A 27,937-nucleotide genomic window follows, 5' to 3' on the forward strand; every position below is an offset into this window, starting at 1 on the left:
AAAAACAAAAAAAAAGGAAAAAAGAAAATGAACACTTAAGATTGTTTATATAATCAGGTGATTATTTAAATTAATGTTAAGTTTATCTAGTCTGAACCAGTATTCTGTGCTCTTTTCTATTTCTAAAATTTTAATTATTTCTGCCTGTTTACCAGGTCAAAAGCTTAAGATTTAGAAATTATTTCTAAAATTTAACTGTTCTACTTTTTTGTTTTTACATAGCCTATGACGAGGATAAAAATGTGAAAAATTGGAACCAGGGTAATAATAAAGCAGGTAAGACACTTGACTTATATGTGGCCAACCTGGGTTCAATTCTTAGCATTCCATATGGTCGGCCAGAAATGATTCTTGAGTGCAGAGCGGGGAATCACCTTTGAGCATCACTGGGTGTGGCCACAAAAGTGAGAAGATGCATTTTTAAAATTCACTGTGACTCCTTATATATAGACAAATGTTTCAATTAAAGATAAAGTTATCAAAAGTCAAGATTATAGAATTTAATATTTTAAATATGAATATATAATACATATAAGTATAAAATAAAATAAATATGTCACCCATTTTCGAATCTTTGATACTACTAGAGTAGCTCAGATATCTTTCCTGAAAGATGCAAAGAGGTGAGCATGTGCTTTCTTTGCCCATGTGCACACAAGTGCCCAATATTGCTACCTGCATTTCCCTCCTTGAGAGGTGGTGGACGTCCATACTCTTCTACTATAATCCTGGATGTGCACCAGCTCTCTCTCTACTCTGGAGAAAGCAGTGTTCTCACTTGAGCACATATCTTATCTCTCTCCTACCTCCCTTTATTTCTCAATAAACCTGTTTTTAAAAGAGAAGAAGGGAAGGACAAAAGGAAGAAAAGGAAGGAGGGAGGGAGGGACAGAGAGAGGGAAGTACAGAGGGAGGGAGGGACTAAGGGAAAGGAAGGGAGAAAGGAAGGCAGGAAGGAAGGCAGGAAGGAAGAAAGGAAAAAAGGAAGGCAGGAAGGAAGGCAGGAAGGAAGAAAGGAAAAAAGGAAGGCAGGAAGGAAGGCAGGAAGAAAGGAAGGCAGGAAGGAAGGAAGGAAGGAAGGAAGGAAGGAAGGAAGGAAGGAAGGAAGGAAGGAAGGAAGGAAGGAAGGAAGGAAGGACCTTATATGAACATGCACATCTTTGCAAAACATCTTCTACTACCTGACCTTGCTTCCATAATTTCTTCAAAAACTGAGATAACTGGAAGCTTTTTATATGCATAGCTCTGAAGACAGAAACCATTCCACAGTAATTGCTGCTAACATTACCAGCCAATTCTCTACAAATCACATGATCTCCCTTATTTTTTGTCACTATGATAGTTCTTTTTACATATAAAGCCAATTCTATCCAAGGAGATAATTCAAATGGCAGAATACATGCATAGCAGGTGTGAAGCCCTGAGTTCAACTTGTACCACCCTTCCCAAGCCATCAGGCCCACAACACTGACAAAAGCTGAACATTTCAAGGGAGTGGGCCTGGGTACCCAAAAATACCTCTAGGGAAGCTTCCTACAAATACATATACATATATACATGCATACATATGTACATACATATACAGGGGCAGGTGGCATGTGAGTACAGTGAGTAGAGCATTTAACTTGCATGTGCCTGATCTGGGTTCAATTGCTGGCATCCAATATGCTTTTGGCCTGCTAGAAGTGATTTCTGGGGACAGAGCCTCAGCACCACAGGTTGTGGACAACAATAAATTAATTAAGATGTCAATAAAAAAAGCACATAGTGTGGGAAAAATATTATAAATTCTGTTTAATAAATGCAGATTTACTCAAGAGCAAAAATAGGAATGTATGCCACAATAATGATATTTAACATTATTTCCCATGCAAACATAGTAATACTCTCACTATTCACCATTTCACTGAAGTTGAGTTAAATTACAAACCTAGCAATCAGGTGCTATCATCACTGCTTTATTTTAGAAGAGAAAACTAGGACATGAAAAGATGAGGACAAGGCTACATAGTAAAGCCTAGAAATCAAACCAGCTGAACTCCTGTACTTGTGTCCCATCCACCACCTCAAATCTTTAAGTTAAATCAACCTGATTTCAAAGATTCATAAATTAAAACATCCAAATATGGGGTCAGAGTAAATTATACATTGGGTAGGGTGTTTGCCTTTATACGGCTGACCAGGGTCAATCCCCAGCATCCTTTATGTTCAATTCTCATTAACAACTTAGCTGGAAACATTTACATTGATACTCACAAGTGTGGAGCCTCCAAATCTCTTAATTTATAGACGGCAAGTAAGAAAAAAATGACTGAAAATCTAAAATTCTCAGTTACTTCATATAATAATAACTGCCCACATATATTTCCCTTAGTATATAAAATCTTTTGAGGCACATTTGAATTTCCTTTCTCATATATTTTCTATAAGATTGTTTTATATCTGTTCAGTTGAGTGCCAAGATATTTTGGTCTCTTTTCATTATTTATTCTCATTCAAATGAAAACTTAACTGCAAACTAGCTACCCATTCATCAAAATTGTTTCAAATTATTTATGGTGCAGCAGAGAGAAGCTTCTGGGAATAAGAACTTTAAATCTATTATGTTTCTATTAATAATTGTAGTCACTAATTGCTCTGGGAACTTTTTGGATATGCTAACATATAGTTAAAGGAAAGACACTCCAGCACACTACTATAAATAGCATTGTATTATATCAAAAAAGCATGAGAATTTTATAAGTTTGGATGGTGGGAAAGTGGAACAGTGGTTTTCAGATTAAGCATCATTACCATAGATTCAGAAGCAGGATAACATTTAGAAATCGTAATCAAAAATTATCTTTATAAATTATTCTCTCACTCATTTTGATATTACTTTGACACATATGTTTTGTTGTTTTTGTCTTGTTTTATCTTTGGGGAGCTATACCTAGCAGTGCTCAGGTCTTTTCTCTTGCTCTTTTTTCAAGGATCATGCCTAGTGATTCTCTGAAACTATATAAGGTATCAAGTATAGAACCTAGATCAGTTGTGTGCAAAGCAAGCATCCTAAAATTATTTCTGGCTCCACACTTTTTTTGTATTTCCACTTCTAAATTTATTAGAGGTTAAAATGGGAGTGTGAATGAAGACCTCTTAAGCAGTGCTCAGGGGTCCGCAAGGCCATTCCCAGGGATACACATTAGCCACTAGAGCAGGACACTCAATGAGAGAAGCTTGGAATGCAGAGGTGCTCTAATCATCAGCGCCAGCCCAGCAATTATTATCATGACCCCTAAGACTACCCCCAAAATCGAACCACTCTGGGCCCGGAGAGATAGCACAGCGGTGTTTGCCTTGCAAGCAGCCGATCCAGGACCAAAGGTGGTTGGTTCGAATCCCGGTATCCCATATGGTCCCCTGTGCCTGCCAGGAGCTATTTCTGAGCAGACAGCCAGGAGTAACCCCTGAGCACCACCGGGTGTGACCCAAAAACCAAAAAAAAAAAAAAAATCGAACCACTCTAAATACCAAGTGTTATTTGTATTCATATAATCATTAAACCAAAATTTAATTTTTCAAGTGACTATTTTGTGACAGGTACCATTCTAGTCACTAAAAAACAGACCAGTAAGCAAACCAAAACTCCTGCTTAGGTGGAACTTAAATAAACTTATATCAGGGGTGCACAGAAAGGAAATAATGTAAGGAGTTAAATTTACTGATGAAGATAACAGCTATGAAGAAAGATTGTCATCTATTCAGGAGCATCCAGAGTACTAAGATGAAGAAGACCAGTCTTAAGTAGGATGCTGAAAATCAATCTTTCTAAGATCTTCCTGAATCAAGAAGCAGGGAAGTCTGCAGCTACATGGGAAGAACATTCTAGAAAGAGGAACAACAGTTGCAAAATCTTTGCAACTGATATGTCTGTGAAGCAGAAAAGAGGCTTTTGTGTTTTGACTGAATAGTAAGAGCAAAGTTGGGACCAAAGAAATAGTACAGTATGTAGGGCATTTGCTTTGCAAATGTGGACAACCCAGGCTGTCCTCCATATGGTCTGGGAGCCGCACCAGGAGTGATGGCTGAGTGCAGAGTCAGGAGTAAGCTCTTAGCACCACCAAAACCAAAAAAAGCCTAAGAGCTAAAGTAATATGAGTTCAGAAAAACGGTGTTATGTCAGGTGCCAGAGGTCTTTATAGGAGTGACATGATTTTTGATTCTAATTAGATTGTGACTGCTATTTTAAGAGCTTAATAAAGAAATGAAGCAGAGAAAGTGAGACTGTGATCCAGATGAGTGGCCATGAATCTGATGTGTTTTAAAGGGAAGCCACTACTTAGAAATGGTTAGAAGTGGGATGTAAGAAAAGATTTGGGGACTTAACAATAAAAGTTGGTGTTAATGGAGTTGGGAGACTCCAGCAGGAGTCAATTTGTGGGTATAAGAATTGAAAGAAAATGACCAGCTCATCTGAAGGAATATTAAGCTGAAACATCTAGTTAATATTGAGTGCAGATGTCTACTCACTTCCCATTAATATTTCTTTAGTCCAAATTACCCAAAGCTGGTTTTTGTTTTTGTTTTTTGTTTTTTGGGCCACACTCGGTGGTGCTCAGGGGTTACTCCTGGCTGTCTGCTCAGAAATAGCTCCTGGCAGGCACGGGGGACCATATGGGACACCGGGATTCGAACCAACCACCTTTGGTTCTGGATCGGCTGCTTGCAAGGCAAACGCCGTTGAGCTATCTCTCCGGGCCCCCAAAGCTAGTTTTAATGGCTCACAAACAGAGAAGCCTGCACCTGGCCACTCTCCAGTGTTACTCTGTGGTAGTTAATAAAACCTATAAATCTTAACACAGGTCAATGTTTCAACCTAAGCATAAATAATAGTATAAAGTTATAAAATATGTTTTCTTGTTATTATCCCAATTCCTGCCCTTAAATTCTGACATTTCACTGAGAAATATTTCTATTAGAAACATTGTTTTTAATTCATTAGATACGTATTAGTATTGAATTAATGAAAATAATGGACTTTCACAGCTGTCTACAGAAGAGCAACAAAGCATGTGCTTCAGTTAAGAACTCCTATTTACTCTTTGAAAAATTTCCCTGGTTTTCATTATGGGAAGTTGGGAATGGAATAGGAAGAACAGACTAGTTTAAATGAGCAAAAGTTATTGAGTGACACAGAACAAATCCATGAGTATTATTTTAACAGTTGTGAAGAGTTCACTTGCTAGATTTTCATTTTCTTTCAATGAACACAGACAGGTATCCTCTAGGTACTTATTAGCAATACTAATTTTAAATTTTAATTTATTGTAGTTTACTATGCATTTAAAGTATCTCAAATTATTTGCAATTGAGAGAACTGTCTCACTGTTTCTATTCAAAGACTAAAATAGGGCCAGAAAAACAGTACAGTGGGTAGTGTTCTTGCCTTGCATGCAGCTGAGTTGGGTTCAATCCCTGTCATTCCATATAGTCTCCCAAACCCTCCAGGAGTGATTCCTTAGTACAGAGCCAATAATAACCCTGAACATTATAGGTATCAGATATGACTCCAAATAGAAAAAAATAAAAAACCTGAGCCATTACTGTTTAAGAAAAGTATCTTAAATGATTTGATACCTGTATCAAGCCATATTTTAGTATCAAAGGTATTACAGCTTCCTACCTGACCTCAGACAACCATACCCTACCATTTTTTAATTTTTTTATTGAATCACTATGAGATACAGATACAAAGTTGTTCATGGTTGAGTTCCCCTCTTTAAAACATTTTAAGGTAATTCTGCTTTATAGAAATAGTGATGCATGGGTCTGGAGTGGTAACACAGTGGTAGGGCATTTGCCTTGCAGGTGGCTGACCCAGGATGGACAATCTGGCATCTCATATGGTCCCCTGAGTCTGGAGTGATTTCTGAGCACAGAACTAAGAGTAACCCCTAAGTGCCGCCGGTGTGGCCCCCCCAAAAAAAAACACCACAAAAGAAATAGTGATGTAACATATTATATTACCTAAGGGGTAAAATAATACTGACCATATCCATGACCAAAATACTAATATCCCTCTACTACTATCCATAGGACCTTTTTACCCACTCCCCTCAAATTGGTTACAATGTCCCCAGGAAGCATCATCAATGTTTGAGAGTCTATCTTCATCAGATACATCTATTTCCTTGCTTTGTTTCTTTATATCCCATATATGAGTGAGTATATCTGGTATTTGTTTTTCTTTTTCTGATTTAATCTTTATTTGAATCCCTCTAGTTCCATCCATGTTGTAACAAAACACAAAATTTCATCTTCTATAAATTCACAATATTCCACTGTCTTCATACACAACTTCAGTCATTCACCTACTTGATAGATACTTGGTTTGAATCTCATTCTCAGTTATTATAAATGGCACTTCAATGAATAGAGGTTTGCATGTACCTTTTCAAAATAGTATTGTTGTATTCTTGGAATAGAGAAGGAGTGAAAGTACTAGATCCTACAGTAATTCTATTTTAATTGTTTTGTTGTTGTTGTTTTGTTTTGTTTTGCTTTGTGTTTTTGGTTTTGGGACCATACTTGGTGGTGCTCAGAATTTATTCCTGGCTCTGCACTCAGGAATCACTCCTGGCAGACTCAGGAAACCATATGAAATATTGGGATTAAACCCTGGTCAACCACATACAAGACAAGCATCTTATCATTATACTATCTCTGACCCCACAGCTACTATCCTTAATCCAATAAAGAAACAGGGAAACAGGGAACATGGATCTCCCCTTGGGTACTCTGAAAACCTTTTTTTAGTTGCAAACAGGCTCCCACACACACACCCTGAATCTGTCTTCCACTCTCAATTTGACCTTTCCCAGGGGGGTTAATGGATTTCAGTTCACAGCTGATGGCAAATCACAATGTGCACCACACACGTGTCAAATCTAGAAACATTTATATTTCTAATGGAAGAACTGTTTCTATGCACCAAGAGGCTTGCAATCCTGCAAAGGTTACCTGTTATGCTTGTCCCAAAGCCTAAAGCCCTCTACTACATGACAGGATATGAGAGAGGAAGCTTAGCAGCTATTTCAACTGTTTATCTTTTAATTCTTATGTAAAAAAGCTCAACAAAAAGTTGATCTTTAAAAATGCTGGCCCATGTATGAAAAATAACTCTAAAAGGCAAGTAGAAGACAAGCATTACAGTGTTGATTTCACATTTACAGTGAGAGAAGACTTCTGGCTCATGAGCAAGTGAAAGGATTCATAGAGCTCTGGGTTGTCACCCAGGACTGAGTGAAAACCACACACTCGATTTCACAGGCTGTACCTGCTGACAGAGAACACTGAAAGGAACCTCCCAAAGAAAGAACTATCACACAAATAGATGATCTCCAATAAGATCTTTTACAATGGTTCTTGCCTAAGTTTATTATTCTCCTCTCATATTGAGATCCTACCTAAGTTCTTAGAGTCAAATAACAAGTTTCCAGTTCATTTTAAAGATCTAATAGGATACAAAGAGGTAGTGTATGGGAAAAGGGACAAGTGTCTTATGCAGTTTGATTCGCAGCACATCATATGGTTCCCCCCAAGCACTACCATAGTAAGCACATAGCTTAGAGTAAGCCCTGAGCATATCATGGTGTGGCCCAAAAACAAACAAACAAAAAAAGTAATAAAATATGACCAGTAAAAGTTGGACAAAATTTGCACATCATTTTTTCATAACATTATCATGCTTTAAGGCATTGCATTTATGTAAGCAATATTCTAGATGCTATCATTGCCTTTGTCTTTACCTGAAAGACATTGTCTGGCCAAGGGAAATTTAGAACTATAAAACCTAGAAAATGCTGGCTTTGTTTGACATGAATATCATTTGTCTAGGTTGATTTCATGATCTGTTTCAGATATCAATTACGTTTTATTTTTCCCATCTTCATAAAAAGTTATTTCACTATTTCCCATTATTATCCATTTCCTGAAGTCACTGTCACTTCTAAAAATAAACACATACAGGTTTAAAGTATAGATTATAATACAAGACAAACTACACTGCATAAAGCTTTATGATACTGACTGCCTCAACTCACTGCAACTCAATTTCTACATGTCTGAAAGGAAAATAATCATACCTACTACATGAGGTAGTTGTTAGAAATTTGTGAATTAATATACTTAAAGCATTTAAATCGGAGCCTCACACATCCTAAGTAGCCTTTTATAGGCTGCTATTGTTCACATTGTCATTAACTTGGTACTAAATCCCTAAAGTTACCATTTTAAATCTTTGGATAATATCAGTGTTTAAAATTGGAATGAGAAGCCACATTTTCTGAAGAAGAAAAAAATAAAGCTAATTTCCTTAGATTCCCTATCAAAACACTGGACATACAACATTTTTGCAGGATGAGAATGCAGGAAGTGTTTACTGACAAAAGGAAGAAAATAACTGAACTATGATCATGAGATATTTCAACACTCATAACAAAGGTGGCCTAAACAAAAAGATGACATGTTCCTGAAGGTAAAGTGAGATGCCTGTTTCCTCTGTCAATATGTAGCAAGCAAGAGAAATGACAAAGTTGGATTTGGTCCTAAAAGCTGAGCCAGACATAACAAACAAGGTTAAAGTAGAGGCAGAGCCAATATTCATTCATATCACTCATCTAAGTATTTTAAATGTCAACGGGATTTACATATGGTGATACTGCACTTTAGAGAAAGAGGATCGTCACAAAATAAAGTTTGGTTAATAACCAATTAGTATAAATTGTCAGTATAAAAAACTCCAAAAACTGGAGGTCAGGGTCAGGTTACCTTCTCAATGCCTTATTTCAAACACCAAAATAAAACATACCATTTTTCCTACCTGCAGAAACAACATACCTCAGGAATTATTTTGAAATTGTATTGTCAAAAATGTCTCAGAAACATCCTAGATCATCAATCAAAGTAAGAAAATACAAATATATGTGAGGGCTGTACTAATTCACAAATTGGAATAAGCATGAATATCTTGCCTATAACAGATGCAAACTGACTCATTTGTGTCTAGAATTCATATTAATTAGGATACATTCAACTTCAAATAATAGAAATATAAATTAATAAAGTAATATTTCTTATGACACATGAAGTTAAGAAGAAGCATTTCAACATTAAACTATTCTAGAGTATAAAGACCCAGAGTCTTTCTAAACTTCTATTTTATTAGTATTAGCATGTGATATGTTCTTAGATACGAACTAAATGCTATACTCCATCTTGGCTAGAATATGTAATGGGAGGGTTTTAAAAGCATTTCTTGAGATTTTTGTAAATATCACCTTTGTTAATTTTACCCATAATACTTCCAAAGATCTCACCCAATAGACTTCTACTTCACCCCATTAATTTACATAGAAACTTATTGCTGTAAGGCTAGTTTGGAGGTATTTTTAAATAATATATAATTATGTATAAAAGGAAGTGGCAAAAAAAGAAAATCTAGTAACAACTGACTCATTACAAGCAATCAATAAAATATAAAATATTTTAGAATCTAGAAACAAGATATTCTTCCTCCAATTCTAAGGAGAAGGTTCCAACCCATTCAACTGTCTTGAGTTGGATAGAAAAGCTTTCAGAGATGCTGAAACAGTCACTGAAATCATATAACTCTATCTACCCAGGCAACCTATAATTTGTCATTTGTTCTTAAAAACTCAAGATACAAGGCTAGAGCAAAAGCACAGTGTTTGGTGTTTCTAATAATGACAATTTATAGTTGGTTATATTACCAAACTTTATTTCATAACAGTCCTCTTTCTCTAAAGTTAGTATCACCATATCTAAATCCTGTTGACATTTTAAATACTTAGATGAGTGGCATGATTGAATATGGGCTCTGCCTCTACTTTAACTATAATAGCACAGTGGGTAGGGCAATTTCCTTGTATGAAGTCAGCCCACATTCAATCCTTGACACCCAGAGCACACCAGGAGTAATCTCTGAATCCAGAGCCAAAAGTAAGCTTTGAGCACCACCAGGTGTTGCCCAAAAAAAAAAAAAAAAAAAACCAAAAACAAAAAAAACTCAGCTACAGTACACAAAAGAATGTTTTGACTAGTCAATTCCTATATCCTAACAAGTATATTTTTCTTTATAAAATAACTAACCATCATGGGGCCAGAGTGCTAGCACACTGGTAGGGCATTTGCCTTGCATGTTGCCAACCTAGGGCAAACCTGGGTTCAATCCCTGGCATCTGATAGTTTCCTGAGCCTGCCTGGTGTGATCTTTGAATGCAGAGCCAGGAGTAAGCTGGGTGTGGCCCAAAAACCAAACCAACAAACAAAAACAAAGAAACTAGCTTGCTTACCACCCAACTTCTTGTGTCTTTCAGTAAATCACTGTAGACTAGGAAACTCTGGATTACTATTATATTCAATCTCTCATTGATTTAGTGAGGCCAAAATAACTTTATAGTTTTAAAATATTTTGTTCAATTATAGACATACATATTAAATGGTATGACAAAAATATTAAATTGAAATTGTTACTTACTTGCCCAGAATTTCTGTAATAACTATCAAGTCAAGATAATTAGGACTAAGAGGATGTTCTTAAACTGAGGAACTGAATCAATTAATATAAATTTAACTGAACTAATTAGCCTTGTATCTAGAGAGTACAGCAAGGAGGGCACTTGCCTTACATGTAGCTACCCAGGTTTAATCCTAGCAGCCACAATGGTCCCAAGTATCACCAAGAGTGATCTTTGAGTACATACCAGGAGTAAACCTTGTGTACAGTATCAGGTGTGAACCAAACACAAAATTTTAAATTACCTGTTTTAATTTAACTGAGCATCACTTTGTCATCATATATGTTTGGTACTGAGCTGATTTTTCTCCAACTTTCATGGACTACAATATGCTGGATTTGGAAATTCTCCTAAAATATACCACATATTGGGGCTGGAGAGATAGCATGGAGGTAGGGCATTTGCCTTGGATGCAGAAGCACAGTGGTTCGAATCCGGGCATCCCAAATGGTCCCCTGAGCTTGCCAGGAGTGATTTCTGAGCATAGAGCCAGGAGTAACTCCTGAGCACTGCCGGGTGTGACCCAAAAACAAAACAAACAAAATATACAATATATTGACAAGGAATGAAAAGAATAGGCATGGGTAAAGGCTTCTATCTATATATACAATGTTTCAAATATCACCTTGACCTAATGTGGGTGATTATAACAAGTGAAAATTACTACCATGTGCTAAGTTCTTTATATGCATTAACATTTAAAATAATTGAAACCTGGAGCATGTATGTTATTGCTTCTACATTAGAAATAAATCTTAAGAGAAATTTAAAGCACACACTACTGTCCTCATAGATAACAAAAAATTTACTTGTTGATCATTTTTGGTTTGAGGGCCACACCCAGCAAAATTAAGTGTTACTTCTGGCACACTGTGGATGATGCTCCCAACAATGCTCAGGGGACCAGGTAGTCCCTGGGATTGAAGCCAGACAAAGAATACACTCCAGCGCCTTGAGCTAACTCCCTGGGCCCTATACCTCCCTTTCAAGTGTTGTAAGTCTGAGCTTTAAGACATTGAATCTTTATACTTTTGAGCTGGAATAGGCAGTTTTCACATGAATCTTGCTCAAGAAAGACTAGAGACATCCCACAGTCATACACTTCTCTTCATGGCTCTATACTGAGTCTTACACTGAGAAACCCTACTCCTTAATGTACTAATAAATACTCATCCTTTTTTTAAAACAGGGCCCATGCACCCAGCTGAGCTGGGAGACAAAGCAGGGGTAAGGGCTGGGGGAGAGTTCAGGAGTAGGGTATTTCCTGTGAAGCTGACCAAGAGTATTTAATGGTTCTAGATCCCAGCAGTAGTCAGGGATCACAAGGGCCAGAGCCAAGAGAGTGCAGGAGCCCATGCCAAATTCAATATCAAACTCCCTCTAGCACTTGAGCCATATACCTGGCCACAGTACTTGCTACTTGAACTGCATTATTATGAATTAGTATACTGCAATTATAAACCTTGGCAATGAGAACAGCAAGGAAATCAAAGGATTTGATGGGATTGAGATGATAATGGTGACAGTCCTTCATCAGGAGAAAGAAGCTATACACATGTAGATATTTAAGACATCATTGGATTGAGTTGTCTTTAAACTTGTTAATTGAGTATGCAGGTTTCTAATTTTTATATTCTTTCACAGCATTTATATGTGCTTCTGTACACAAGCATTCAATTATCAGAGAGCAGGGAAACAGATAACAGGGAAAGTAGCTAAATCAAAATTTAATAGCTATAGTCTTGCAAGTTCTTCTGAAAATGTTTATAGTTTAGAAGAAAGAGCCCACTTTTTTCTCAGGAACAACTAATTCAGACCTTTTGAAAAGGAAAAATGTTATGTGTTTGAAAGAGGTTACCATTTTTAAGGAACTATATAACTGACCACTCCCCATTTTTATGTAAATATTCAATGAATAAAATAAATCACAAAATTCTGAAATTTTCCATGTTACTTTTAGAGGAAAAAAGAGGACTAGAGATGCACACACAAAGAAAGATAAAGAACGGTCTTGGAAGATGGTACAAAATCAGCATCCAGCCCTGGCTTGACCCTCAGCATCATAGGGTCTCCTAAGCTTCACCAGGTATGCCCGGGGGTTCCTGGGATACCATGAGTGTGGAATGGGTGGTCCCTGGAAAAATAGGGCCCAAACAGCATCCTAGAGTCCTTACACTGAATTGTTTGGCTCGGGTGGCTAGAAGTTACCAGGTGTGACCCCTGAGACCCCTGAGAAACATTTAGAAGGCATTTATATATGTATATAGATATACATATGTATATATGTATATGTACATATATAAGAAATATAAATATATTTATATTTTATATATACATAAAAGTCTTGAGGAAAGGAAGAAAACGAACAAAGAGAAAATAAATAAAGTTGCAAAGTAGAAAAGAGAATGAAAGAGAAAGAAGTAGGGTTTGTGATATGGTGAAAGGGAGCAAAGAGGAAAAATAATAAGAAAAGAAAGACAGGGACCAAAGGAGAAAAAAGGTAAAACACAAAAGGAAGGAGAAGGCAGAACAGTAAATGCAGAGGACAGAGCTGACTAAGAATAAGAACTACTCACTTCCTACGTCATTCACAGTGCCGTATGAAATATTCATGAGTATTCTGTTTAATAGAATCCTTCAGTGGTTAAGATTTTGTTTTCAAACCAAAGTTTTACTTTTCTATTTCAAAGGAACATTAAACAGCATTAAAAGATAACTGGTATCCAATGTTTACCTTGAAACAGCAAAATTCTTGTAACCAGCATTAAAAGATAACTGGTATCCAATGTTTACTTTGAAACAGCAAAATTCTTGTAACTATCTCTTTGTAGTCTTCAGAGATCTAATTAGTTTTAGGTACCCTCAACCCCCAAGGATTTGGAGCTTCCTTAAGTCACTGGACATTTGCAATAATTAATTCTTACACACACACACACACACACACACACACACACACACACACACACACACACACACACACACCTGCTATAGTAGGTTTCTGCAGGGGGATTGAATGAAAAAAAAAATAGGTACAGATTTAGAAAAGCCCGCTGTTTTAGAAATAATTGGTTAATCCATAGCACAGCTTTCAACCATATAGAAGCGCTGTCATCAATGAGAGGAACCTAGCAGGTGACCATGGCAAAAATTACCTCCCTGAGCTACACAATTTATGTCTAAGTGAGATTTCCTATGGAAGTTTCCTAAAAGCCATGAACACATTTATTTTAAATATACCATCTATGCACTTGGGCAGTCATTATAAATCTTCATATTTGTAAAAGCCAATTTCAGAAAATGTGTTTTTAATAATTTTCACTTAAGGTTGATGAAACTAAAATTATACAGGTTGGTTACTTCATAAATGACTCTACAACAGTGGAATATGACAGTGGATTAATCATCTAAATGTATCTTGAAACCCAAATATCTAGATAAATTAATTTTACATTGATATATATACATATGTTACTATTATATCACCACTGAGATACAAATGAAACCATTTCTTTTTGTTTAGTGAGCCTGTCGATTCCAGACTATGTGCTTCACTTTCCTTTTCTATATGATAGTGTAGATCACCCACTTGTTCTATTTCTCCATGACACAAGTAACTTCATATTTTATATGAGACAATGTTTAAAAGGAGATCATTCCGGGACCGGAGAGATAGCATGGTGGTAAGACATTTGCCTTTCATGCAGAAGGTCGGTGGTTTGAGTCTCGGCATCCCATATGGTCCCCCGAGCCTGCCAGGAGTGAAGCCAGGAGTAACTCCTGAGCACTGCTGGGTGTGACCCAAAAAAACAAAAAACAAAAAACAACAAAAAAAAGTAGATTATTCCAATTATTTATGCTTTTAATTATAAAGCTCTATGAAATAAAGCAAGAGGATATCAGAAAGTACTTGTTAAGACTAAAGACATAAGTGTCAAAGTAGCCCCTGAAATAATCAAATAATTATATGCTTAATTCGAACAGATCCTAAATAACTGATAATGTAAGGCTTCCCAGAAAATCTCAGATAGTCAGTTCCGAAGTGAAAAAATACAATCAAATATGTAGATATAAATAAAGTTAGTTTACTAAAAATTTAAAAGTCAGTGGTATCAAATTAAAAATCTGATTAGAAACCTATCACCTACTTTACAAACATGAAAGAAAAAAATTGAGGGAATAATGCGATTTTATAAAAAATATATGAGTTATAAACAATAAGCTTCCTTATTTTATTATTTAATAAAAATAAAATAGCTCAAAATATTGATTCATTAAAACTGGAGGACATATTCAAATGAAGTTCTAATAATTGAGTTCTCTATTAAAAGGGAAGAAACTGATTCTAACCAGTTTTAGTTATGATTAGAATTTAAACACATACAAGAAATATACACTAAATCAAACTCTGTATGATTTAGAAACAATCTGAAACATAACAGAAAATACATTTGAAATAAATTATAGAGAGTGTGATGAAATATGTGACCAATAGAGCAAAATGCTTTAAAATGGTCAATTTCAGTCATACAAGTAGGATACAGGAACAGTTCACTTATAAATTGCATTTCATAAATGATTTAAAAATTTTAAATCGAGAATGTGAGACATATAAAAATAAATATCCATATACAAGATCATCAACAGTTAGGTTAGCAAAAGCAGAATCTTTTAATTCAAGTGATAAAGTCATTTCCTTTAAAGGGAATGTGCCTGGAACATTATTATTACCAAAAATCATGTATAATATAGCTATCACTCCTGTATTTGAAAGGTCAGTGCTTTGTACTGCCTTTGAACAATGATTTTCAAATAGCAACCAGTTAACTTCAGCACACATGTATATAAAATAGTAATATTGACAACTATTACATCAAATTGTGTATTCTGATTATATTCTTAGGAAATAGTTTAGTGTTAGCAATAGGAATTCATTTTCCTGCTCACTCCACCCCAGAATTGGGTAAATAATGGAAAGATATGAGCAAAAGTACAGCAGGTACTGCTGACCTGTTATCAATTCCTGACACCCCATATGGTCTCCTAAATAGGACAGATAGGAATGATCAGGCGTCACAATCCTAGCAGGCTTAGGGAACATATGGGATTCTGGAATCAAACGCAGGTCAGCAGAGTGCAAAGAAAGCATGCTACTGACTGTGCTATTGCTCCGGCCTCCTAGTTCAGTGATATTTTTTAAACCTCATTTTAAACTATATCATTAATTCAGTTTTATTGAAGGCAATTTCAGTGTTTTAAACTAGAGCAAGCTTTTTATTTGGGGGGGGGGACTTTTGAGCCACACCCAGTGGCAGTGCTCAGTGGTTACTCCTAGGTCTGCACTCAGAAATCACTCCCTGCAGACTCTGGGTATGCCTTATGGGATGCTGAGTATTGAATCTGGGTTGGCCACATGCACCCTACCCTCTATGCTATTGCTGTGGACCCTAGAGCAAACTTTACTATGATGGAACACTCCCCCACTTTTAAGTCATCCCAGCAGCAAATATTAGAGTAATTCAGACTAACTGTAACCACAGCTCAAGAAGCCTTATTTACCTGTGCTTGGCTTTCAGAAATGTAAATTCTTCTTACTTCCCACTTCCCTCCCCCATCATTCAAAAAGTTCTACACTCCAAAATTGTGGATTTGGGCCTAAAAACCATGTTGTGAAATTAACCATATCTTATGATAAGTGAAGAAATAAAAGGAAATTCTAGGGAAAAATATTTTTTGACCCTGAAATTACTCTAATTCAATATAATGGCTATTACATCTCTTTATTATGTTTCTATATCATGGTATATGGACTCAGACACCACAGTTCCTTGGAATTAATGATGCCAACTCAAGAGTCATAGCATCCTAGTTAAAAAATTACAGGAAGAGGACTGGAGAGACAGCTCAGAGGTTAAGACACTTGCCTTGCATGTGGCTGCCACTAGTAGGGTGAGGTATGCCTTCTCCTCCCCCTCCCAGTACCACGGGGTGCATGTCCCCCCAAAAAGAAAAAACCAGATGCAATGCTTGATTTGAAGAAATAGCACAAAGATAACAAAGGTATGTAGTGACACCCTTTAATTAAGAGAACTATTAGCTGTAACCCTACACTGTTGCAGTTGTCAAAACTGCAAATAAATGGACAGTCTACTTAACATTGGCATTATAATGACAACTCTACCATATGAGCAATTTTAAAATTCTTTAGCACTAGATCTTTTCAAAAGACTTTAAAACGTAATAGAAATCATGAAATATAGCATAATTCTGAAACACTTTTACACTCCCTGACATTTTCCCATTGCACATTTTGAGCTCTGTCACACAGCACAAGTCTCAAAGGGCAACTGCCACAGTTTGATCCACAGTCATGTTCCATGTTAGTACTGATTGTACATGCCACCTCTCTCTCAATGCACTCTTTTAAGAAATAAAGGTGACAACTATCAACTGTACCTAAATACTGTTCCTCTACAAATTCTATTCATTTCAAATTATAGATTAAGATAGGTTTATTCCTGATACTACTGTTACATTTTAAACCTTTAGAAAGTAAGAAATAAAGACTCATGCTAATATCTTACAAAAATAATGTAAGAAATTCTTAGCTGAATGATTTTGATTTTGGTCTCATAAAATAGGATAAGCACAAAAACATATCAGGGTAAAGTTTTTCTCTCAGTTCTATTCTTAAAGGTGATATTGTTAAAAAATTAACATTAATTTTCCCAATTCTAAGATAAAAAAGACCCATGTAAGCATCTTTATAATTTTAAATACTACTTCTTCTACTCTTTGAAGATTCTACGAGTGAAAATTCTTACTGAAGGCCTATAGCCTTTATTAATTTATAAAATATTTATTTGTAAAATAAATATTTCATAAAGCAAGTAACAGAAATTTAAATACTGACCTGAACTATTTTCAAAACATACAATAGTCTGACCTCTAAAGTTATCTATTAAAGTTTATTTATCTTTTCTGGAGGCAGAAATAAAGGTAGAAATTGAGACACCCCATCTCATATATTATGCCTCATCCTTATAATCCTTTTCAGACTTAGGGGTTGTGATTATGGGCAATTTTAAATTCATTTCAGTTTTCTATTTGGATAGCAAAAAGAAAATGTTTCAACATATTAGGTATTTTGAAAATTTGGAGGCCAAATCTTACAAAGGTTATAGGAAACAAAATATAATCATCTTTGCACACTCACATGGGCTTTTTATCACAAACATGGTCATCCTTGGTTCCCATCCTTGGTGTCCTACCTACCACTCTGGCTTAGCGCTAATAAGGAGCAAGTAGACACCACTTACTAGGGTTCAAAGGCAACAACTGCCTCTCAGCCCTTGGGCTAGCTCTGTTTTGCCATCATACAGGTTAGTCTGTCTATTTAAGTTTCTCATGACCTCAGGAAAGAAAAAAAACACCAGATTTTTCTTGGGCAGAAAATGTTGCAAACACTCTTATGAATTGACTAGTCACAGAAAATTAATTTCCAAGGTCTAAAATTCCACCAAATTCTACCCCTTTAGAGACAAGGGGCCATTAGGCCACAACAAAGTTGTAAGACAATATTTTTTAAATCACTAGGCAATGTTCATTGAAGCTAAACATTTTTAAAGCAAATATTAAAAGGTTTTTTTTAAAGGGCTTTAATCATTTTATATGCATGTTTATCTAAAATGCCAGCTGCTCTGTGAATTATCTCCTGCTAGGTCAATTATTATTATTATTATTATTATCATTATTATTAGCATACTTGACACCCAAACTACAAGAATATGAAACAATAGTTTAGTTTTGGTTGAGTATAAGTGTTTGGTTTAGATATACTAAGTGTGGTACTTCTCAAGTCTTACACGCTTGCTCATGGAAATCCAACATTCTGAAGTTCCAGAATAAAATAAAATGAAGAGGAAATAAAGAAAATATGTTCCTTTAAAAAAAAAATGCTTCCACATACTCAGTTTCCTAGCTTGTACTATTTAGAAACACATTCACTACGATTCTATTTCCTAGGTCTAAATTTTACTTCTTCTATAATGTTACTTTTTAGTCTACTCCTTACACTCTTTTTCTCAAAGGTACCTTTAAATTCTGAGGGGGCCTGCAGCCGCTACCTGGACACTGAAGCTTGTGCTGCTAAAAGAGAAAAAAAGTCGTTCATAAACGTCTTGGAAATCATCCTGCAAATAAGCAGCACGTCAAAAGTAAGCGGGGGATCAGAACCCCCATCCGTGACTGGTATTGGAAATGCCACTTTGAAAAGAAGCCTTGCTAGAAGCATTTGCACTGTTTGAGCGCAGCGGAGCAGCGCGATGCCCAAGGAAACACCCGGACCCCCGGCTGGGGAGCGGTGGAAACTCAGCGGCGGGCGTTGGCGCGCGCTGGGCAGCCGAGGACCTGGGGCAAGTCAATCTGTCACTAGCCCGACTGCCAAGTCCCGCGCCACCCGGGTCCTCTTCCGCGGTGGGAGTGGGAAACAGGACAAAGGTCGGGAACTCAAGACCTACCTAGGGGTTAGGGAACAAGATGCGCGGCTTCGTGCAACGTGTTAGCAGCGAGGATACGGGTTGTGTGTGTGGCTGGGGGTTACCCAAACCCCAGGAACTGACCCTTGTGCCGCCGTAAGAAACCATCACGCGGTGGGTGTGTGCGGAGAGAGTGTGGCGGGGAGGAGAACCGATGCCAAGTCGGGTCTCGGGGGACCTGCACTAACTTTGTTCTCTCCCCACATACACACACATACGACGCGACGCTGGGGTGGGGTTTGTCCCGGCTCTGGGTGCAAAGCCCCCTGGAAGGCGGGCAGGATGGAGGCTGCGCTCCGGCGAGGCGAGAGTACCTACCATGGTATTCTTGTCCCGGCACGTAGTAGGTGGGGCTGCCCGCAATGTGCAAGGAAATGAGCACTTCGCCCTGCTCCCCATCCCCTTCCAGCTCCCCATGGTGGGTGCACAGGAAAAAGAAGGGCGAGAAGCGGGGGTAATAGCCCACCGCCGCGCGCGCGCTCAGCGTCGCTCCCAGCACCAGCGCCAGGAGCAAAGTCCGAGCGGCCCAGCCTCTGCGCTCCATGCCGCCGCCGAGCGTCCCGCGCAACGCTCGCTCATTCAGTTTGGGGAGCCGCCGCCGTGGGGTGCCGGAGCCACGCGGGGAGGGACGGAGGCAAGAGCGAGCGAGCCCAAGCTCCGCCGCCAAGTTCCTGCGCCCAAAGTTTTCTTGGGGGCCGCGGGAAGCGAGCGCGGGGCCAGGACCTGGAGCGCGGTGGACGCGTCGTCCGTCTCCTCCGCTCGCCGCCGCCGCCGCTGCCGCTGCCACCGCCGCCTGTGCGCGACGCCCCTCGGCCGGGCCTGGGAAAGCGCCCGCCCCCCTCCACACCTTCTTAAAGCCCGGGGCGCCGCGCCCCCCGCCCGCCGCCGCCACACGTGTCCCGGCCGCTCCCCCGCCCACCCCCGCGCGCCGCTGCGCGCCGGGACCCGCCCGCCTCGGCTCGCTCCGCCGCACCACGCGCACCCCGGGCTGCCCGCCTCCGGGTGGGGTGGGGGAGGTGGGGGAGCGAACTGGCGCCCCCCGGATCTGTTCAGAACCCGAAAGCGGGGGGCGCTGTCGGGGGCCGGTGGCAGAGTCCTTCCTGGGCTAGCCAACCTCTGGCTAGCCCGAGCCCTGGAACCATCCCCGCTGGCCCTTAGACTTGTCCCCTTTCTTCCCCCACAAGAACCCGGGGAGGAGAAGGAGGCGCTGGGGTTCTGCGTGGGCGCCACCTTCTTTGTCTGCGCAGGCTGTGCCCCTCGCGCGCCCCTCGGGGCTCGCCAGCCTCCGAGCGCACAGTTTTGGGGGCATCCTCCCGCCATCGCCTAGCAGCAGTCTGGGGTCCCGGGCGCTCGCTTCTCTAGGCAGACCCCCTGCCCTCCCACTCCTCCCGGCTTCCCTCTCCTGACACCCCCACGGCCACCCCGGAGCCTCCCCGCGTGGCCGGATTTAAAAACGAGACTCGGCGCGAGTGGATTTGGCAGCCGAGAGCGCTGCCTGGAAACCGTGGTTCGTGCTGGCCCGGAGCCGGGGGCGCGGGACCCTCCGATTGCTCCCGGCTGTCCAGTGCAGCCGAGGGCTGCAAGGGGAGGATGTTGGGGAGGTGAAGTATGTCTTTTTAAAAATCGGTATTTTGTTTCCTCTAAATGTCAGTGACGACCAACGTCCCTGAACGCCCGGCTGCGGGTTTGGGAGACCGTTCTGGGCAGCCGCTTGCAGCGGCGATGATTGAAGCGGGTAGGAATGAGCTGTTAGCTGCACGGGGACAGCGCGACGACAAGAAGCCTAAAGCTTGTTTGGAACAGAGGGCGGCGGGCAGGAGCCCAGCAGCTTTCGGAGATCGGGGCGGGACGTGGAGCCGCCAGATGTTCCTGCCTGTCCCCACCCACTCTGGGTTTGCTACCAGCGGACAGAAGCCCTCACGCCCAAAAATGGCTCAGCTGTCGAACAGAATGGGATTGCTGTCCTGGCCGGGGTAGGGAAAGGGGGTGTGTGGAAGGCAGGGTCCGAGGGGCGCGGCTCGCAGAGATGGTGTTTTTCTTCGTCCCTGGCGCAGTTCAGATAGGTAGAAAGAGCTAATTCGAGATGCCTGCTGGCTTTCCTTCCTTTAATATTAGAATGCTCAGTTGCTACGAATACTCGATGTAATAAAATTTCATCATTGCCACTTCGTGCTGGGTGCAGACGATGGACTTCGGGCAAATTATCTTCTCATCCTAACATCATCTGGGGAGTACTAAATCACTCTCCTCTCTCCCCGTGCCTTCAAACGGGTAACAAAGGCTGGGTGTAAAGCACCTGCTAGGGCTCTAGAGCTCTGGTCAGAGGCTGCAAGCATTTACAGCTTCTGCAGGAAGGGAAGGTAGCTGCACCACCTGTTCGCAGCCTCTCAAAGGGAGTAATAGGACGCTTGTCAACCTTTGGCAAGATCGACCACATCCTCCTGTCAGTAGTGTGACTATACACAAAGATGAAAGAATCTCAAAGTACTGAAAATGGGGAAGGGGGAGGCACCCGGTTATGCTCAGGGATTAATTACTCCTAGCTCTGTGCTCAAGGGTTACTCCTGGTGGGGTTCAAGGGACCACATGTATAGCTGGGGATCAAACCGAATTCACCTCAGTTTCAAAGCAAGCTGTACCACCCGCTGTTCTATTTCTTACCCCATTACTGAAGTTTTTTAGCTAACGGTTTTTGTTTGGTAACATACCTGAAGTGTTCATAAGCAACTCCCAGTTCTTTGCTGGGTAAAGGGGTGAAGAGTGCTCCTGGCAGTACTCAGGAACTGTCACTACATGAGCTCAGTTCATGGAGCTATGTAGTCCTAGCTAATACTTTATTATTTAGGAGGTAGAAGGTAGGGAGGAACACCCAGCAATGTTCAGGAGCTATTCCTGGCTCTTTGTTTGAAGGTTGCTCCTGGCAGCACCAGGGATCCAAGACCAGGACTTGAACAGGTCAGGCTACACTCCCAGCCCTTTGAGCTATCTCCCTGGCCACAATACTTTAGAAATGATCGCTATATGAACAGTATTGCCCTAAATGCATATATTAGCTACTTTACAATCCTATTAATACCCTCATCCTCGTTTTGCAGTTAATAAAACTGGAATGCGGAAACATTGAGAAACTCTTCCAAGGTCACACAGCTTTTAAGCAAGAATGACCTGAAGTCATCATTCAATGTCAGATAAAATTGTCTCATTTTTTCAGATTTATGTAAATAATTTGTCAACAGTGCTTCCCAGAGGCTTCTGCTTTTTACTCCATAAGTACTTTCTTCTGCATCTCTCAACATTACTTTCTTAATATTCTATTTATGTGAAAACGTTTATTTTCCAACTTAACCTTTTTTTGTTCTTTTTAATGTTTTCTTTGTTGTTTGTTTGGTTATGTGCCCCAAAAGTTGAGGTGATATTTTTAAATGTATGTTTATTTAAATACCACAATGTATAATACATAATACAGTTGTTTCTGGTATTTCATGTTCCAACACTGTTCTACTACCAGCATAAAATTCTCTTCATCGCTGTCCCCAATTTCCCATCCACCTCCAAGCATTCCCTCTTGGCAGGGATAAAATAATTAACTTTTCATTGCTTATTACAACCAAATAGTAATGGAATTATCAGAAAAACACCAATAAGGAGCCAGAGCGATAGCACAACAGTAAGGCATTTGCCTTGCATGGGGCCAACACAAGATAGATACAGTTTGAATTCCGGCATCCCTATGGTTCCCCGAGCCAGTCAGAAGTGAATTCTGAGCGCAGAACAGGAATAAGCCCTGAGTGCCTCCAGGTGTGAATCAAAAAAAAAAAAAAGTCAATAAAAATTCATAAAAATTGTTGTATCTCACAATAGAGTCATTAAATCATTGTCTGAAGTTTAATACACTGTTGCTAGTTGAGCATTCAGTGTTTTGGTTTTGTTTGTTGATATTAGGTGACGTCTATGCTACTTTGACATCTAACTTGATGAGTTCCTACTGGGATGTTAGTATTTGGAGGTGTCCTGTGGCCACTTATATGACCACAGGCTACAGGTATTCCTGGATTTGTGGATCTGTGTTGAATTATTAATTATAAAGTGCTAGTGGTGCGGATGGATGGATAGTGAGGCCTTTCCCGGCCCAGCCTGGCGCCCACAGCCCCTTAGGCCCGAGGGTCTGTTGGTGCAGGATAATGGTGAGGAAATGATTCACAGGCAATCAGATGAAGCTTTAGGAGACATCCAGCTTTAATACAAGGCCCTAATTGCCATGTGAAAATTTTCATATGGCCTCTATGTTAAGCTTTATTCAGCAGCCTCCATAAGCTGCCCTGCATTCATCCTCTCTAATTTCTCCCTGCTGCATCTGCCTCTCCCCTCCCAATACCCCCCAGCTACTCCTTAATTACCAACCAGCTGTGGGAGGATCTCACCATCCAGGGAAGATTAGCATTTGGCTTTGGGGAGGGGTAACAGATCTGGGCCATGAAGCTGACTTGGTGGTGGGTATGGAACATGGCTGCAGGGTTGCCATAAGACATGGGAGGCTGCCCACCTTTGCTGCAAGAAGACCCCAGAGTTTTCAGTTACCAAACTGGCATATCTGGAGTTATTGTTGATTAAGTAATAGGAGACTTTTATACTCCTAACTATGCAGTCTCAAATCTCTGGCTACAGGGGCTGGAGAGATAATATAGAGGTAAGCTACTTGCCTTACATACAATCCAAGTTTGTTTGTTTTTTCCCAGAACCGCATACAGTCCCACACATCTCTAGGAGTGATTCCTGAGTGTAGAACCAGGCATAACCCTTGAGCACCGGAGGATGTGGCCCCAAAACAAACAAGCCAAAAATCTCCAGCTACAGTCCCATGGTTGTTTATTAACAAGTGTAGAGACAGTTTAAAAAATGCCCTGGCAGTGATGAAGAGAGAGGAAAAGATTTTGTCCTCCATTTAGTCCTTTGGACCAGCATGAACACTTGCATCCTGCATCCTGACATAAATGGAGGGTCTGAGACTTTCAAAATGGAATCCAAGTCAAAAAAATCAACTAGTTATTATTCCACTAATTATCAATATATTATTGCTGTTTTAGGGGTGGCCACACCAGCTGTGCTGACTCCTGACTATGCACAGGGATCACTCCTGGTGGTGCTCAGGAAATCATATGCAGTGTTGGTGCCTATAAAACTGGTGATCAAACTGGTGCCAGTCATATACAAGTACCTTACCCCCCTGTACTATCTCTGTCCTTATTGATACATTTTATCTATTTTTTTTTACAAACTTAGATTTATAAAGTGGATTCCAGGTATAGGTGCTTGAAAAATAAAGAATTTTAGTTTATTTCTAAAGGATTTGGGGTAAATTGGAATCAACATGACATATATTTTTTATAATAAATCTTTTTTTCTTTTTTTTAAATACCCTTCACCAGTGCAACATTCCCATCACCAATATTCCAAGTGTCCCTCCTCCCCACCCCACATCGGCCTGTACTCTAGACACATTTTGAAGACTAAGCTTAGAAGTAAATCAGGAAAATGCATGAGACAGGTTTAGAATCACCTTGATTATTAGAAACAACAGCTTCTAGTATATATGTCTATATATATGACCCACAACTTTAAAGTCATTAATAATGAATCTAAATGAAATGCAGAAGATGTTGACTTATATTGAGAAGTTGCAAGAGTGTGTGCACTGTCTGTCTTTCATTGATTATTATTATAGGCTAAAGTGTTAGATGCTTCGAGTATGTGAAAGGGGACCTTTACTCTGGAAAAGTAAAGTTGAAAGGAGCTGGAGACTGGAGACTGCGTGAAGGAGGCATGACTTTGAAGACAGCACTTCCAGAAATAACTCTTGAGCACTGAACCAGGAGTAGTCATCTGAGCATTGCCTAGTATGACTCCAATAATTAAAAAACATTAAGATAAAAAATAAAATATATATTTTAATTCAAATATAAACATGGGGAGAAGACAAACAAACTGAAATGGTCAAACTTTCTAGATTCCAAAATGGTAATAAAACAGCAAATAAAAGCAAAAGGCAAACCTTCCTTGCATAGTCTATTAATAAAATGATAAAATCTGTTACACATAGGTGTCAAGTAATCTTAAAATTTGAAGCTTAGACAAAAAAAAGAGTTAAATCTTTAGGCATTGAAATCTGGATATTTGAACATTAGCTATAATATGCATGTTCTACCTGAACATGTTACTTCATGCACTCCAAATTAAAATGCTGAAATGAAATAAATGCTGGGTCAGTAAAAGGTCATGATATATTAAAATTTCCAAAACAGAATATATTTCCTCAGGATATGCACAAAAAAATCTCTGTCTTTAAGTTTTTTTACTTCTGGAAATTTACTCTAACCATTTCCTTGTTCTGGATTGCCCTTCCCATATTTAGTACTAACTGCACACCTTCAACCTTTCCTTTTCCCCTCCCCTTATTCTTCACTGGATGCTCTCAACTCATCCTAAGTCTCCATTTACAAGAGAACTTTCCTGAAACCATCACCAGCATCTATATCCTGTATTAGGTACTTAGAGCTGCAATGCTCAATATAGTAGGCCAAGTCCATGTGGTTGCTTACATTGAAATGAAAAATTAAGTTTCTCCCTAAGTACGTTTAAAGTATTTTATAGCTACATGGGACTAATATTTAGTATTTTGAACAATATAGACAATAATTGTTCATTGTATTAGTCAATTTGATAAGGGATGCTCAGATAGTAAAACATTATTTTTAAGTGTATCTGCATGAATATTTCTGAAAGATAAAATTGAACTGATTAGCTAAGTCAAGTATTGCCCAGTGTGAATAAGCATCATCCAGACTCTTGCAGACTCAAATAGAGAAAAAAACAGAGGAAAGGCAAGTGAACTTTCTCTTTTTGCTTGAGCTAAGACACTTCTCCCTCTATCTGTACAGCCTGATTCTCAAGTTTTTGAATTCAATTCACGTCTTACATTATCAGCCCTTGAAACTTAGACTGAACTACATTGCTCATTACTACTTCTCCATTTTGTAGCTAGCAAATTTTAGGGGAGGGACTTTTAGACATCCATAATCTTATTTATCAATTCTTGTGATAAATATTTTATATATACCTATGTATTATTAAGTAAATCGAGGCCTTTTGAAATAATCCCCATTTGTTTCTCATTTGTATCTCAATCATTTTCTATTGGTATTTTCCCCTCCTCTCGGGAGGAGCTTGAATTTGGATTTCAATAAATTGAAGGCAGGAGAGCTGGGCTGGGGCTGTCATCTAAGCTTGTGGTTTCATTTGTTGGAGCAACTGAATTGTGGGTGAACACCTTTCAGTGTAAATTTTCTTGCCTGCTATTTCCTCAATAATCTGTGTGGATTACTACTGCATAAAATTGTTAATAAACTTTTTTCTCTTTTACTCCCTAGAGGGGATATAGGGTATCCCTTTCCCTTTTGGGAACTTTGGGATAACCAAACCTCAACCCAACTCCCAAAGAACATCTCATTACAATGTATCTATTTAGTTATCTATAGATCCTACTGGATCAGTGTTCAGAAGCACCCTGATATTTGTTTATATGTATATGTATGCTCAGTTGCTAACACATTCACTCAGTATTAACCAAACACCACATATAAGCCAAAGTACCAGAAGTAGTAGAGACAGCAGAGAAGAAAGCCAATTCAAGGCCCACCCTCAGAAGATTTATAATCTAGTATGGGGAATAGGCAGTAAAGAAATACGATAAGAATTTCTGACAGTGATAAAATGTATGAAGAAATAAAGTACTGTGGAAGTGAATTTATAAGACAGGAGATTCCTTTAGATTGAAAAATTAAATATTGAAGAATTTAGATTAGCAACAAGTAGCAACCATTAGTTTGTTCTTGTTATGCATCATTGGAGGAAATTCACAGTTTATGCTAAAAATGAAAGTTTTGTCAATTTTATGTTTGGAAGAACAATAAAAATTTAGTAAGAATGTGCCTATGCATGGGCAAGAGCGATAGCATAGCAGTAGGGTGTTGCACGCAGCAGATCCAGGACAGATCTGGTTTGATCTCCAGCATCCCATATGGTCCTCCTAGCCAGGAGCGATTTCTAAGCACATAAGCAGAAGTAGCCCCTGAGCATCATCACCAGGTGTGGCCCAAAACCCAAATATATATATGCCTATACAGGTTTTGTGGTACATACAGGCATATCAGTCAATGGGTAAGGAGAGGGAGTACTAGATCTTGGGACAATGCTTTCTGTGCATTGCCAGGTCTGTGAATTATAAAGAGAAATCATTAAAGGTCAGAATGAAGTGAAAGCGGGAATCTAGATAAGTGAATGAGTTAGAAAACCTACTCAGAACTACTCAGAACATTTAATCTCTCAATAGATCATCTACCTTTGGTAGGCAGTCACCTGGTTTAGGGAAATAGGGGGAAAATGCCAGAACTGATTATAGAGCAAATGCACCAGGAAAGAAAAATAATACAATAATTTAGGACAGTTTAGATGTAGAGGCCAATAATAGAATAGGGTACTGTCATGACTTTACAGTGTAAGGGTGCCTACTGACTGTGTGGGGTCTGTGCATCCCATGGGGCCTTTGCTCTTTATGTACCTATTGAATTTTTATGTACTTGCTGTCCTTAATGTCTCTGTCAATTTAAACAATGGCTCATGTATTAGTATCCAGAGTAGGAGGGTGACATTGTATTGAATAAATAATCAACCTGAGCACAAAATATGGCGGCCCTAAAGCGTGAAAAGTCTTTGTGTGTTTGTTCATCTCCTTATATATTTATCTCATTCTCCACCACCAAATCACCG

The 27,937-nt window shown here is 39.2% G+C and overlaps 1 protein-coding gene across 1 annotated transcript in view; it reads right to left on the reverse strand.

The window, feature by feature from the left end:
• RELN (reelin) overlaps window positions 1-19,709 on the reverse strand; it is a 548,597-nt gene extending 528,888 nt beyond the window's left edge. Inside the window, exon 1 of the mRNA XM_049783824.1 lies at window positions 19,433-19,709. Within this exon, the coding sequence (XP_049639781.1) occupies window positions 19,433-19,658 (226 nt within the window). The 5' untranslated portion in view covers window positions 19,659-19,709. The remainder of the gene's footprint in view (window positions 1-19,432) is intronic.
• Between the last annotated feature and the right edge of the window lie 8,228 nt (window positions 19,710-27,937).

The sequence above is a fragment of the Suncus etruscus genome, chromosome 1 (assembly GCF_024139225.1).
Source record: "Suncus etruscus isolate mSunEtr1 chromosome 1, mSunEtr1.pri.cur, whole genome shotgun sequence".
NCBI lineage: Eukaryota > Metazoa > Chordata > Mammalia > Eulipotyphla > Soricidae > Suncus > Suncus etruscus.